Source organism: Strongylocentrotus purpuratus, unplaced genomic scaffold (assembly GCF_000002235.5).
Source record: "Strongylocentrotus purpuratus isolate Spur 01 unplaced genomic scaffold, Spur_5.0 spur5_contig_863, whole genome shotgun sequence".
Taxonomy (NCBI): domain Eukaryota; kingdom Metazoa; phylum Echinodermata; class Echinoidea; order Camarodonta; family Strongylocentrotidae; genus Strongylocentrotus; species Strongylocentrotus purpuratus.
Genome location: NW_022145572.1, coordinates 212501 through 227500, shown reverse-complemented (window position 1 = coordinate 227500; position 15000 = coordinate 212501). Strand labels below are relative to the sequence as shown.

Sequence of the window (15000 nt, the reverse complement as noted above, 5' to 3'; positions counted from 1 at the left end):
TTATGTGCAGTCTGACACGATCACAGTTTCTGAGGAATGTCCAGTTCCTCCTGGTTCATTGACAATGGAGGATTGGTCACAGAAGGTTTGGGCTGTTCCCATGGAGCCGGTAGGTACTTTAGCTCGTGGGCCGGTCGTTCTGTGGCCGAAGGAACGCTTCTGCTTGAGCAAGGTAGAAAAGAACGGTCGTCTCACAATTCCAGGACTCTCGTTTGGTCCTTGACCGCCACTGTTCCCTAGACGTTGACCACTACTGTTCCCCAGTCCTTGGTGGCCACTGTTCCCCAGTCCTTGGTCGCCACTGTTCCCCATTGCAGACAATGCTTCAGGATTGTTTTCTTGCTTCCTGCTGCTGTCGAGTCCTGGCAGGTCCGTCGGATCTTCTTCTGTAGCCGTTGATGGCGTCCTATCTTCAGACACATTTGAGTTTTCTGAATTCCTAATCATCATTATTTCCTGTTCGTCCTGCTGGACATTGTCGAGTCCTGGCCGTGCCTCCAGACCCTTGTCTAAATCGAAAGGTGATCTGTGGTCTCCGGGATTTCCTAGGTCCTCTGAGTTCCCAATCAATAAATCTTCCGCAACGTCTTGGCACACCACACCTAGAGGTGCCATTGGACCTTCTTCTGTAGCCAGAGATGATCGCTGATCTTCAAGGGGAACTGCAAGGGCCTCTGCATTCCTAATCGCCAAGGGTTCCTGATCATCTTGGCACACGCTGTCAATTCCCGGAAGTACCAGCAGACTTTCTCTTGTTTCCAAAGGTGGTCTCTGATCTCCAATAATTTCAGGGATCATTGAATTCCTCATCGCCAAGGAATGCCGATGGTCTTGGCGTTGCCTCCTGATGATCCTCCGCATGTTGGTGGGTCCTGGGAGAGCCATAACACCTTCATCTGTAGCCTGGGGCAGGGTGGCCATCAGGATCTGCTGGGGACTTTCGTCTGTTGAGACTGCCCTTCTCTTCATCGCAGCCTTTAGTTTGTAAGCGTCGGCTTTACCATGGTCGGGAGGATGGTTGTGTTCTGTCTTGTCTCGGAATTCGTCGGCACCTAACACCTGTTTGTATGAAACAAAATACAATATGATAGGGTGTCTTGAGCACCAAAGAATGTGGTTTCCAGGACTTTCTTTCGATAACTACAACCAGGACTACCGTGCTTGGAAAACTATGAGCAGGATTTCATTCTACCCAATAAACTGCCACCACCTGGATGACCTCAATAGGACCATGGACTATATGACCATCGGGAGAACAATCCTATGTGACCACAATGTGTCATATAATGTGCCGTACAGTGTGAACATTGATTAGTAAACACTTAACACAGTGAGAGTGTTAAAAATCTACTCATTATTGTCATAATGTGGAACGTACACGCTGTGATAACGAAATAAGAGGATAAAGTATGGCCCTTGTGGTATTCACACATTTATATTTAGGTGTAATTATGTAGGCGATAGGAGTGAGGAAATATATTAGCACTGTCAACACTAAGGAAGTGTTCTTATCCACTAATGCCTAAAGTTCCACTGTGATGCGTACACTGTGTGAATATGTAAATGATCACAGTGAGGGGACAATGTGAACACACCATTTTCACCTCCCCCGTAAAAAAAACACCTATGAAGGTGTTATAAATATTCTCTGTGGTCAAACTGTGGTAAGTACACGCTGTCCCAAAGTAATCAGAGGCAACTGAGTGTGAAAACAGTATTCTCATATTGTATACATTATAAAAGTGTTCATATCCACACAAAAAAGTATATACGGAATAGCTCCACCTGTATGTAGACTGTGTGATTGTGTAGATGGTCAGAGTGTGAGGACAGTGTGGACACACCGCTTTCACACAGTCAACGCTTTGAAAGTGTTCGAAATCAACTCCATTATGTGCTCACACTGTGATTATGCAAGTGATCAAGTTAAGGATACAGTGTGAAAACAGCAGAACTACTATATAACTATTTTATAATATATTTTGGCTTGGATAGAGTACTTCTAACCACGTTGAGCAATACTCTGATATAAATACTGCTATCCGCAAGGATAGAGAGAGAAAGATATTACGTACATAAAACAAATAATAATCGATGATTCAATTTCAAAGTACAAACACTAGTCGGAATTACCTTGACCCTGGCCTTGCACTCGTTACGATTTCTTCTTAATTCACACTCGAAGCTCTCCCATCCATTAGCCAGGTCCTTCTTCCTCACGTAAATGAACCCATCAAGCAATAGCTTCAGTCCTCCCCTCTCAGTATCTATCCACTCCATCGTACCTCAAAGATGTCAACAAGAAACAACAACAGCCGACCACATAAGCATGAACCTACTACGAAGTATGTACAATGAGGAGTATCTTAGATAGTGGGACGCTCTACTACACAGCGCACGTGTCTAGCGTTGTCCGTATCAGTACTGTATACGACCACTCATATCAACAACAAACTAGACGGCAATGCAGTAGTACTGTTGTCAGTTGTCTCCTCAACTACTCACAAATTCTTCGCTAGATCCTTCCTCATCTGAAGTAAGCACCAACAGTAGACCGATTTAAAGATAAGACATGTCTACTCTGAAACCATATGCATTAAGTCACTTAACTCACACTGTCACCGTCTGGAAGCATGTATATATTTAAACCCGAACGCTGAACAAGTGATGGCATCCAGTCCAAGCGCTGTGACTCTAGTGGAAAAGCTGCTACATGTACATAACAGGCAGCTACGTGTATTACTGGAGAACATAGAGATCACAGGTCATGTAGGCAAGTCTTCTTTCAATGGTATCAACGCGCGTGACTGTAGTGTTCTACTGATCTACCTCTGCGACTAGCGAGTGCAAGCATGAGGGTTTACACCACCGTAAATACATGTGTACATGTATCAGACAAATGGCATTTCAAAAGAAAAAAGTCCAGAATATATAATGCTCCCCGTGTGGTGATTGTGCGGCGAGCTCTGTTGCCCGGGGGGTGATTGTGCGCGGGTGGTAATTTGAATGGGGGGTAATTATCCAGGGGCCAGTCGTCCGGGGGGTAGTCGCCGGAACCCCGGGATCCGAAGGTCTTTCAGATTGAGGTCGTTGTCCTGGAATAACAAGGGAGGGGGGGGGGGGGGGGGGGGGGGGGGGGCAATTATCCCAGAATAACGTAGTCTATCATTTCAGAACCTTCCAATTTTTTCGTTTGTGTTTGAAGTCTATGTATGCGCTCATTATTTCTTCTAAAACAAATGTCAAAAAATGAAAGTTGTGAAAAAGGTTATGTGTAGTATCTTTAAAGGATGCCTTAAAGTTCTCTAAATGTTTAAGTTTTCTTTATACGACTATCGTGTAAACAAATTGGAATAATGATTTAAATACAAGGCCTATTTTCATTTTAACCATCAATTCAATCTTTCTTATTTTTAAATACAACTCCCATGCCTCTCTCTCTCTCTCTCCCACGTCCCACTCTCTGCCTTTCCCTCTCTATTCGTCTCTCTCTCTCTCTCTCTCTCTCTTTCTCCCGTCCCCCTCTCTTTGTTTCTCCCTTCTATCTATCCTTCCCCTCTCTTTTCTTTCCCCCTCTACCACCTTTCATGCTTGATTTTCCGAATATACTGGGATCTACATAATACAAACTTTGCTTTTTAGTAAATCCCCCCTCTTTATTTAACTTTTTCAATGTATTCATCATACGTATGATTGTATCTTTTGTTATAACTATTACCATGTATATTGAGTTTCTATATTGTATGTTTAGTTATGATTATGACCATGATCATTATGTTCAATTATGTTATCTTCAATAAAGTGGAAATAAATAAACTTGGAACTTGAAACTTTGTGTGCTTTCAAAATGCTTTCAATTTTATTACACTGACATAAGCCACACGCAGAAGCCTTCATTGACGAACAGTGCATTTAGGGATAAGATCCTTAATTCCAGACACTAAATCAACGCCTGGGTTGCAAGAGAAATAAATACTATGAAAATGCCTTGTCTACGGACATATGGCAGAGGATCGAACCCTCAACCTCACGAATGAAAATTGACACCACAACAAGCCACTTCTTGGATGGACATCTGCGCATGAGCAGATCAAAATCATTTGTACCAAATTGTATAATTTGTTGAGACGAATATTCATGTTTTCATGAACGTTATGTTCTAGTGAAATTCATGTTTTCATTATCCATTTATCCATCAACGGCGCATCACATGACAAGGGGAAACTAAAATGTACACAAAAAGTACCTCCATTTTTTCGGGAGTGATTTTTCAAAAATGCACAATATGGGTTGATATTTCGGGGTCATGTGTACCAGACGAAAACAAAAAACTATTATATTTGATGACTGTCTCGAACATTCAAGGACGACGTCATTGATAAGGCAAAATTCTGACAAATCGAACAATGTGTATGAGGACCAGAATAAGGGTATTGAATTGTTACATCTACCCAGTACTTATGTTTGGTAGTGAAACATGGACTTTAGCCTCTGATACTAAAAGGCGTTTGGAAAGTTGCGAAATGTGGTTTCTCAGAAGAATGATGAAAATCCACTGGACTGACACAGTTAGTAATGAGGAAGTTCTTACACGAGCTGGAGTGCAAAGGAAAATGATACGTGAGATGTTGATTAGGCAGTTGAAGTTCATGGGTCACATTACCTGTAAAGAAGGCCGAGAGGATCTTGCTTTGACAGGGAAAATTGTGGGAAGAAGGAGTAGGGGAAGGGGGATACTTTGGATGGACAGTCTGCAGAAATTGTTGGAAGAGAGAGGAGTGAAAGAACTGGGAGTGGTACTAATACAGAAGGCTAGGAGCCGAGGGTTGTGGAACAGCATGATCGCCAAAGTCAAACGATATGGCACTTACAGAGAGAGATAGTCATTGATTCTGTAGTTACGTCAACGAAAAAAACAAACAAATAAAATGAGGCACAAAGAAAAATTCCCAGTCATTGCTTCATGTTCATGGTCATGAAATGCATGATTGCATGGTTTCCCCGACTCTATCAAATTTCAACAATTAATTTTTATGCTAGTGATTTTGATAATGATTTGAATAAACATTATCGACGGATGTTCTGTCATTTTCAAGGTCGATGTCATGGACGTCTGGAGGGCTATGAACTGACCTACCTTCGTGTGAATTCAAAATATTGATTATGAATATATAATTATATTTAAAACATGTAAAACACTGGAATGAAAGAGTCTGTCGACACGGTCGTGTAAAGGTGAAAAGATATTTTTCCAATAGGGCTTCTTCAAGATGTCATAACTTTCAGCTTTACACGTGTCAAGGGAGGCTTTAGTAACTCCATGGTTCTAGTCGGTGAAATGACATTAGTATGATTTGTGTTAGATTTTATTTGACTCTATCGACCCCCTTCAAGGGTATGAGAGCACAACGTATTTACAAAACAATACAGAAAGATATATAATATAGATATATTTACTGCTATGAGAGCCATCGCTGTTTCTATAGGCTCAAGGGGACGTTACATCCTGATGTGACCAATAGGCGCGCCGGGGCACGTAATTTTTGTTCCCACTTGAGCTCGGGATCCCCAGTATGAACTCATTCGCATACAGCCAATCAGAGCTCATCTTGTCAATAACAAGCTTTACGCGTGCTAAAGATGCGCGGCGAAATTCAAAACTGTGCGAAGCTCTGGGCTTCACACACGTACACACAGTGCTTTGTCTATACCAGCGTGCATGGTGTGCGTTGAAATGTTTCATTTCAGTTCTAACATCTACCTTTAGCAAATTTATTACAGATATATCAGCTTATCAAATTGCTGTGAAAAACTGTTATTTAACACTTAGTTGCAATTACTCTATCAATCAAGGATAGGCCTTATCGTCACGGTCATCGAAGCCACTATATATAGGGACTCATTTCTAAAGATTTTATTGTTGAAACATTTATTATGGATCTACACCTCTAAAAGACTCTAATAATATCAGCTTAAGAAATTGCTGTGATGTTCTCAGGTAAGAATTCCTGCAATAAAAGAAGTAACAAAATAAAGCTGATATTATTAGAGCCTTTTAGAGGTGTTTAAGTCTAGATCTGTAAACTCGTAAACTCTCAACCGTATAATTTTTTAGAAATGAGTCCCTATAATTATAGTGGCTTCAATGACGAGAAAGACATATCCTTGATTGCTAGAGTAATTTAAATTTAGATCAAGCGCTAAGTAATAACTTTACACGGCAATTTCATAAGCTGATTATAGAGCCTTTTAGAGGTATAAAGATCGATGATAAATTCCCAACCGTAAAATCTTTAGAAAGGAGTCCTTATAATATACAGGGTGAGTCAGAAAGAATGTCCCACTTTTTAAAAGTTGTATTGTTTGAAGTATGAATATTAAATTAGGGATTTAATGATATGTCTTGATAGAGTTATCCTCCCAATTCATTTAGGTACCATTTTCATTTGAATCCGTTCTCGCATGACTGAACATCAGACAATCTTTACAAGACTGCCATATTTCACTTGCGCCAACTTACTGGGTGATGAATAAAACAGTGCATTGAACAAAGACAGGCAGACAGACACACACACGCACAAACACACACACTCACACGCATACGCACAAACACACAAAAAAGTGTCCTCTTACCCCCCCCCCCCCCCCCCCTCCGTCCGCTTATTCAGCGGCTGGCGGAGTCGTTGCGAAATTTTCGGCTCGATTTCAAAATGTTAAAATCCCCCCCCCCCCCCCCCCCACCCCTTGAAAAAAATCCTGCGTACGCCACTGCATGCTGATATAGGCAAGGCGCTGTGTGTATATAGTGGCTTCGATGACGAGAAAGGCCTATCCTTGATTGAAAGAGTAATTGTAACTTAATGCTAAATAACAGTTTTAACAGCAATTTGATAAGCTGATATGTGTAGATAAATTTGCTAAAGGTAGAGATGTTAGAGCCGAAATGAAACATTTGCAAGCCTATGCATGCACACCATGCATGCTAATATAGGCAAGGCGCTGTGTGTATACAGTGGCTTCGATGACGAGAAAGGCCTATCCTTGATTGATAGAGTAATTGTAACTTAGTGCTAAATAACAGTTTTTCACAGCAGTTTGATAAGCTGATATTTGTAGATAAATTTGCTAAAGGTAGAGATGTTAGAGCCGAAATAAAACATTTGGAAGCCTATGCCTTTGTACGCACACCATGCATGCTAATATAGGCAAGGAGCAGGAGCTGTGTGTACGTGTGTGCAGGACTGCGTATGTGAAGCCCAGAGCTTCGCACAGTTTTGAATTTCGCCGCGCATCTTTAGCACGCGTAAAGCTTGTTAAGGACAAGATGAGCTCTGATTGGCTGTATGCAAATGAATTCATACAGGGGGTCCCGAGCTCAAGTGGGAAAAAAAACATACGCCGCCGGGGCGCCCGAGAGCCAATATAGAACAGCCATGCTTCGAATATTAAAGCAGTCGATATATCTCTTATATGCCGAATTCACAAACAAATCTACAAAGAATTCTTATCTTATTCTTTTCTTGAGTAAAGGCCGATTAAAACATCACAGAAAAATCTGAGACACTGTCTGTAAATCTTCGCTTGAAAGTTGCCTAAATGTTACGATCATTCGGGAATCGCAGACAAAAAGCTCGCACAAAGAAACTTGTTACACGTAAACCAATGGGGATCTTAGCAAAATGTATTCATGCGGCCCGTTACCCGGGACAGGGGCATCTTTTTAACAACTATTGACCGGTAGGCGGACATGCGGGCATCTTTAAAAAAAAAACTATTGACCGGTATAGGCGGGCATGGCTAAAATCACGACTCCAATTTTGACCAATCAGATTACTAGATTTATTCAACATACTAAAGAGAGGTATATCAAACAAAGTAAGATAGGCCTATAATCATAAAATACATAGACATGATATATACACATTTATTGAGTGAGGGGTGGCGCGGAAGAGCTTTATCATCTTCTTCACTTCATGTCAAATCGCCTTCCACTTCTCTCTCTTTCTCTCTCTCTCTCTCTCTCTTTCATTCATATCCCCCTTTTGCCTCATTATTTTTTTTCTCGAAATTGTGCCCACTCGCTTTTCTTTATTTGTTTTTGTTGTATAGTTTTTTGCCTTTTTGGGGCATCGTTTTGTTTTGTCTTGTTTGTTAAATTTTAAACAAAACCCCTGGATTCACTCCTTTTTATACGAATCTAGTTACAGACATAAAGCCCACCTTGATATATTAAGACTGAAACAGAGGCTACAAATTTCAGTTTTACTTTCATTTAGCAAACAAACAATAAACCAGAAAAAAAACGAAGGACTCCTAAGCGAGAAGTGAGACAAGAAGAAAATTCGACGTTGCGCTATTTATATGTTGAGGCGAGGCTGTCCTTGAGTGAACTCATCGCAGACGTCGGTTCGGAGTAATTAGCCCACTGCGAGGTCAACGTTTACGTTTGCAACTGTCTAAATAACTAATACCGCTTGCTCCGTGCATTTGGGTCAACATGTTAAAGGATGTTATGGATACTGCGTTCCAAGAAATTATGATTTTGTTTTTTATTATTTTATCCAGCCTCGTTTCACCCTGAGGTGTCAATGACTACAGGGGTGGATCCAGGATGGGGGAAAGGGGTTGGGCACGATTCCGAAACATCGATGATGACGACGACGACGAGGGCGGTGACAAAGGATAGCATGTAAAGGTGCCGTGGTCGAGTGGTTAAGTCACCGAACTGTCGATCACAAGGTCCGGGGTTCGAGACCCGCTGCGGCACTAATGTCCTTTGGCAAGGCATTGATTTACATTTGCCACACTCAACCAAGGTGATGTAAACGGGTACCTGGCATAAATTAATTCTTTGAAATGCTGGAGCACCACAATGGCAGCACAGCTAAAGCGCTTAGTGATCCTAATAAGCGCTATATAAAAACTGAGTATTATTATTATTATTATTATTGTTATCAATGACGACAAGGTTCTCACATATTAAGTGCATGCTTTTGGAGCGTGAAATTTTGTCCCCAAAAGACAAAATACGGGACTCATTTTCTCTATGTGTACGTACGGAATGCTCATTGGGTTTTAAAAGGGGGTACGGGCGGTTGTGCCCACTTCCCAGCTAATATACGCCTAGGCCAGTTTATTCTTATCCGGATGGGTAACACAATTGAAGCTCCGGGGGGATCGATAACAACTCTTGCTGTAAGGAATACAAACATTCACATCTTTTTAATAAAAAGTATTCAGTCATATTCTGAACAAAAAGAGCAATGCTTGTATTAGTTTTGGGATGTATCATTAACTGTGTAGTGCGGTAATATTTTCATATTTATTATGTAATTGTGATATATTTGAGTCCTATACATTGTGAAATCATGAACAATAAATTGTGTTATATTTATGCTCATTAATCAAATGATAACAAAGTTTGTTTTAATTATGTTGTATAGTTTGTATGAACCAGGACTATGGAAAATGCTTTGTTTCTATGTTCTGTACGAAAAAGAATTCGAGTTTTGAGAAATAAAATCAATGAATACAGAAAAAGAAGATGTCCGTCTATAGGGAGCAGATGGTGTTGTGATATTTTCACATTAATTGTCTCTCCTTCAACTTTATTCCTCTCTTTCTCTTCCCTCTTTGTTCTATTGTTTTCTTTCTTTTCCAGAATTCGATAAGGGGAATGGCCCTGTGAGCTCATATCTATGTCTCTGCTATAACCCATAATTAGGAAATAAAGTATTTTGACCAAAACATGGAATATGCCACACTTAGGCTATATTGTTGGTCTTTCAAAAAGGCCCATTAATCCCAATTCTTTATGGTTCAAGAAAGTTCATGAACCTATCATTTCTCAGCATTTCATTGGAATTTCGCTCTCCTTCTCTCTCCCTCCTCCTTTCTCTCCCCCTCTCTCTCTCTATTCAGTTCTCTCTCTCTCTCCCGTTCCCTATCTCTTTCTCCCTCTCTTTCACAGACCTTACCTTGAACATGTGATACGTCGCCACATGCTTCCTGTATACCCTGGGGCTTATCCTCATTTCAGTCCCTGAAAATTCATTCTTTTCTTTGTTTTCTTTGTTTTTGTCAAAGGGTTACAAATTCATAATTTTGTCTTTAAAAAACACCAAGTACTGAACTCCCAATCTGTCTGAAAATCAAATGAAATTCAGTGTTGAGCATTTTGTAAAGATATTTTGTGTAATTTCTCAAACATGACAAAAATGGTTAAGCAGAAATAAAATATTTTTGTTTTGGATGAAGACTAGTCCCAGACCTGTACACTGGCACATCTCATCACACCTAACCTTCCAAAATTAATTCAATGCCGTCGTGTTATGTACAAACATTTACTAAACATCATGTAAAGAGGCGTTCCCATTAGACCTTTTAAAAAAGAAGTTGTGTTGCCCTTTACGTGCCAAAACAGGGGTCGGTCGGTCGGTCGGAAATCTTTTTTTTTTAAACTTGTTTTCTTCTTGTTTTCTCCCTCTTTGGGCGGATATTTCTCAGTTTTGAATGCATTAATACATATTTTTTTTCTTCCTTAAACGTTTTTTATCTAAAAAAAACGGTAAAAAACGGTAATTTTTTTTTTTTTTAAATTAAAAAGCCGACCATAGATTTCAAGATTTTGGGATCGGTCGCAAAGGGCAATACATCATCTTTTTTTAACGCCTTATCACGAAATTTAAATTTATTCTTTCATTTACTTGTCTATTTATTCTATATTTATTCATTCATTCTTATTTTGTTCACTTATTTACTTATTTATTATTTATTTATTTATTCATTTCATCGGGAATAGATTAGTATGGTTAGAAAATGTACAGACAAGCACATTGCAATATATCTGTTAAATAGTTAATGAAAATAACAATGGATCTTAAGCCCCCAAGATTTGGATAAATTCCTAGGTTTCCCCCATTGACGATACGCACACTGACAATGGTGAAAGAATGCAGTTGTATACAGTATAGTTCACTGGTAGAGCCATGGCCATTGTAGTAGGGTCCATGAACTAACTGAAGGCTTACAAATCATATTTGATGTTAAAAGAAAAATCTGTAGATATCGTGCACTAGGGTGTGTGTGGAGGAGGGGCGGTGTGCGTGAGGTGTGCGTGTGGATTTGTGTTTGTGTAGCAGGTCCATGTAAGAGAGAGAGAGAGAGAGAGAGATGGAGAGAGAGAGAGAGAGAGAGGGGGGGGGGGGCTTAGACCATGCTGGTAATTAATCGATCAAGGGTGTCGATTTCCAAGTCATCATTGGAATATTTTGATTTGGGGAGGGACATGAGGGGAACGCCCGGTAATAGTTGACCAGGGGTACTATCTGGTAGACGTATAGTATTAATGACTGCTTTGAGAGAAATAGTTGTTTTTATACGCTCAAGGGAAGGTTAGAATTGTGCTATTGCCCGAGGCGTGCCCGAGGCGTGCCGAGGGCAATAGCCCAATTGTAACCTTCCCGAGAGCGTATAAAAACTACTATTTTTCGAATATTAAAGCAGTCATTAATACTTTTATATGCCGAAAACAAAAGGGTCAACTCATGACACCACCTTGGCCTTTCTCTAGTTTATCTGCACGGTTGTTTTTTATGAGTGTATCTTTGAGAGTAGACTAGATCTAGATTCTAGTCTTAGCAAGATATTTTTACAATTTTGGGGTGGGCCGGCCCAGTGGGGAATATGGAGAAGAACCTGCGCTTTCATATGACACCTCACTTATTGAGTATCACCTTCAGAATCACGAGCAATATTAGTTTGCAATGCCAATGCATATTGCAATGCAATGCCAGTGCGCGATGCCAATGCATAGGGGTGTGTTCAATCTGAATTCCGTGCAATCTCTACGGGAAGGATTTTAGCACTACTAGACCTACTTACTAGAATCTAGGCCTAGACTTTTCAAAAAAAAATATGGAGAATTTAACGTACCCTTTTTGGTGCTCTGTCTAGCATGTCCCTGCTGTCAGCAAGTCTTGCATTTGATCATCATCAAGAAGTTGAAATCTTGGGAGAGTTTCTTCGGCCATTTTTGCCTTCGGTTTGAAATTACCGAACAATTCTTCGCACACGTACGGTATCCTCGATCGCTCAAACCAGTTTTTAACATGTGAACCTATGGGTATTTCACCAAGACTGAACTATTTTCCCGGTAACCATGGTGACTGGGATTTTAGAACTAGTATTTTAGAACTATTACATGGGTTTGGAATTTTACCGGGAATTTTACAGGAATAGTTAAAGTTTATGAATGCAATTTCGACTAATCAGATGGCTGGATTTCTTAAGTGAGGTATATAATTATCAATAGTGATTTTCCGGTGATATAAGTGGTCAGTGGTAGTTGATCGGTGGTAACTCACCAGAGGAAGTTTGTTCGCGAATAGTTGTCCTGTGTTCTTTGTCCGGTGGTAGGTGTCCGATGGTAAATGTCCGTGGTAGTTTGCTTGATGGTAGATGTCCATAGTGATTGTCTGGGGGTAGTTGTTCGGTTTTTGTTGTTCAGTAGTAGCTGTCCGGAGATAGTTATCAGGGATGGTGGTCCGGGGGACTGTTGGCATAGATAGAACAGAGGAGAGCCACTGAATGGATGAAATGACAAACCTGTCGCCTGGATTGCCAAAGAACTACAAATGTGTTGTGATCTAGTTTTGTTCAGTAGAATGTGTATCACAAGATACGTGGTTCGAATCCCTGCAACTCAAGAGCATCTATATTCGCCACTTTCCACCCAGGCGAAGTAATTGGTCACCTGATATGATTGTTCCTTGAGAGACACTATGCGCTGTAAAGGGTTGCTGGAGCTAAAGTCACGGTAACATTTAAAAAATGTTATTTGGAAGCGCTAGGGATATTACATCATATATTACAACGTAATCAACCCCTGGTTCATATCATCAACTTGTCCCTTTGCAGTGGCTCTTCATCTGATAACATGAAAATATTGAATTCAAGAACGGAGACAAAGAAGATGTTAAGTGTTATCGACATTTTTTCGTTACTAGTATTTCAGATATTAGAACGAATTGGGTACGATTGTCTACAGTTCTTACAGCTCCACCATGTGTTCGCTTTAGAACTCAATTTGGGTTGTCACATGATAGGTATCTTCCAGGATTTCTGCCAGAAATTCGACACCATAAACCATGAAATACTACGATTACAAATAATCTCATTATGGAATCCGTGGGAAGGCCTTGAAGTGGTTCAGGAGTTAACTATCTTACAGACAACAATTTGTTTCTTTGATGAGACTCATTCACAATAACAAACACAATTGGTAGTGGCGTTCCACAGGGTAGCAGGCTTGGGCCATTGTTCTTCATAATTTACATCAATAATTTTCATATCTTCCAATATACTATATTTCATTCTGTTCGAGGATGATACAAATGTGTTCTTTTCACATCCAGAACCTTGAATCAGACCTGTTGAATACTGTAAACGAAGAGTTACACAGGGGATAAAAGTTAATAGATTATCTCTTTCCTTAAAAAACACAAAATGTATTATATTTAGCAAGTCAATAGAGACTTTGCCCGGCGACACAATTGTTGACGGTATTCATCGTGAAGAATTCTTATGCACTTAATTTGTTGGTCTCCATGTCGATTAAAAGTAACATGAAAAAAAAAAAATATTAATTCTATGTGTAAAACACTCTTACGTAACGTCGGTGTGATAAATAAATGTTAATATTACCTTACCTCTTCTACCCTCCTTATGCCATACTCAAGTCTCGATTCACCTTATTTAAACTATGGTATCCTGGTTTTGGGTAACACCTATCAGTCACGTTTAGACAAAATATCAACGCCAACCCACACTGATGGCTTTTTGTGAAAATAAATTGCTAAAAGGGAAAGACATACCCCTTTTTTCAGCTTGGTCATTTTATGTTCCAATAATAAAAAGTCTACCGAAAAAACTTGATCAGACATTTTTATAGAAACATAAACTACCTATGAATTCCCTTACTGTTAATGATAAATAATTTAGCCCCAAATACTTTATTTTTTATCAGGCCCGACATTTAGGAATACCCTTAATGATACCATTATAAATGCACCAATCCTCCCTTCCCTTAAATAAATAAAAACTCAAACGGTTCCTGTTAGCATCATAATAAACCTAATTATATATATTTACTTATGAAATATGCCCCAGCTGAAATTAATTCTTATTTACATAATAGTAATAAATCGTATGAACTAACCATGGACTTTCATCTCGTGTTCTTTTGTCCTCTCTATCTTCACCTTCGTTCTCTCCCTACGTCTTTCTCCCATTATTGTCCCCTTGCCCTACTCCATGCCTTTGTCTTTGCCCTTGCCCTAGTCTTCGTTTTTGTCTCTGCCCTTGTTCTTATCCTTGCCCTTGTTCTTGTCTTTTTCCGTGTCTTGTCCTTGCCCCTGTCTTCACTCTTCGTCGTCCAGTCAGAGACGTCATCGTGTTTCAATTTTTTACCTATCAGCCTATAAAAATACGCAACCACTAAATTTATAATATTATGGTGTCCTCGACGGCTCGTGGGCGTTGGAGCACAGTCCTCTATCTCCACATGCACTGCTCGACTGTGTTTTGTTGTATTATGCCTATGAATCATCATACTTAAGAGCAGTGCATTTTTGTTTATTAATAATTGTTATTTTCTAAATTTAATCATTGAACGAATAGGTATGGATTAGGTGTTGTTGTTTTTTCTTTCTTTTTCCCTCCCTTTAAAAAAAAAATCTTTTTTTCTTCCTTTCTTTTTTTCTTTTTTGAGTAATCCAAACAAAATACAAGCTCTGCTTTTTAGTGGATTTCTGTTTATCCTTTAAACATTTGGCTAAATTAATGATATGCTTATTATCCTAAAATGCTTTGCTTAATGATCAACATTTAGGATTGCATAACTACGAATGAATCCGGGCCAACTCAGGGAAGGGGGCAGTTTCCATAAATAAAAAAATAAAAATAAAATGTAATAAATTTTCAATAATTTATTGCATTTTA

At 39.6% G+C, this 15000-nt stretch overlaps 1 protein-coding gene across 1 annotated transcript in view; it reads right to left on the bottom strand.

Annotated features, from left to right (window-relative positions):
- The window catches only part of LOC115918292, a 3734-nt gene extending 824 nt beyond the window's left edge, over nucleotides 1-2910 (bottom strand). The window contains exons 1-2 of the mRNA XM_030972591.1: nucleotides 2134-2910; nucleotides 1-1059 (exon numbers count right to left, since the gene is read on the bottom strand). The exon at nucleotides 1-1059 is cut by the window's left edge and continues 824 nt beyond it. Of these exons, the coding sequence (XP_030828451.1) occupies nucleotides 1-1059; nucleotides 2134-2280 (1206 nt within the window). The 5' untranslated portion in view covers nucleotides 2281-2910. The remainder of the gene's footprint in view (nucleotides 1060-2133) is intronic.
- Nucleotides 2911-15000: the final 12090 nt, after the last annotated feature.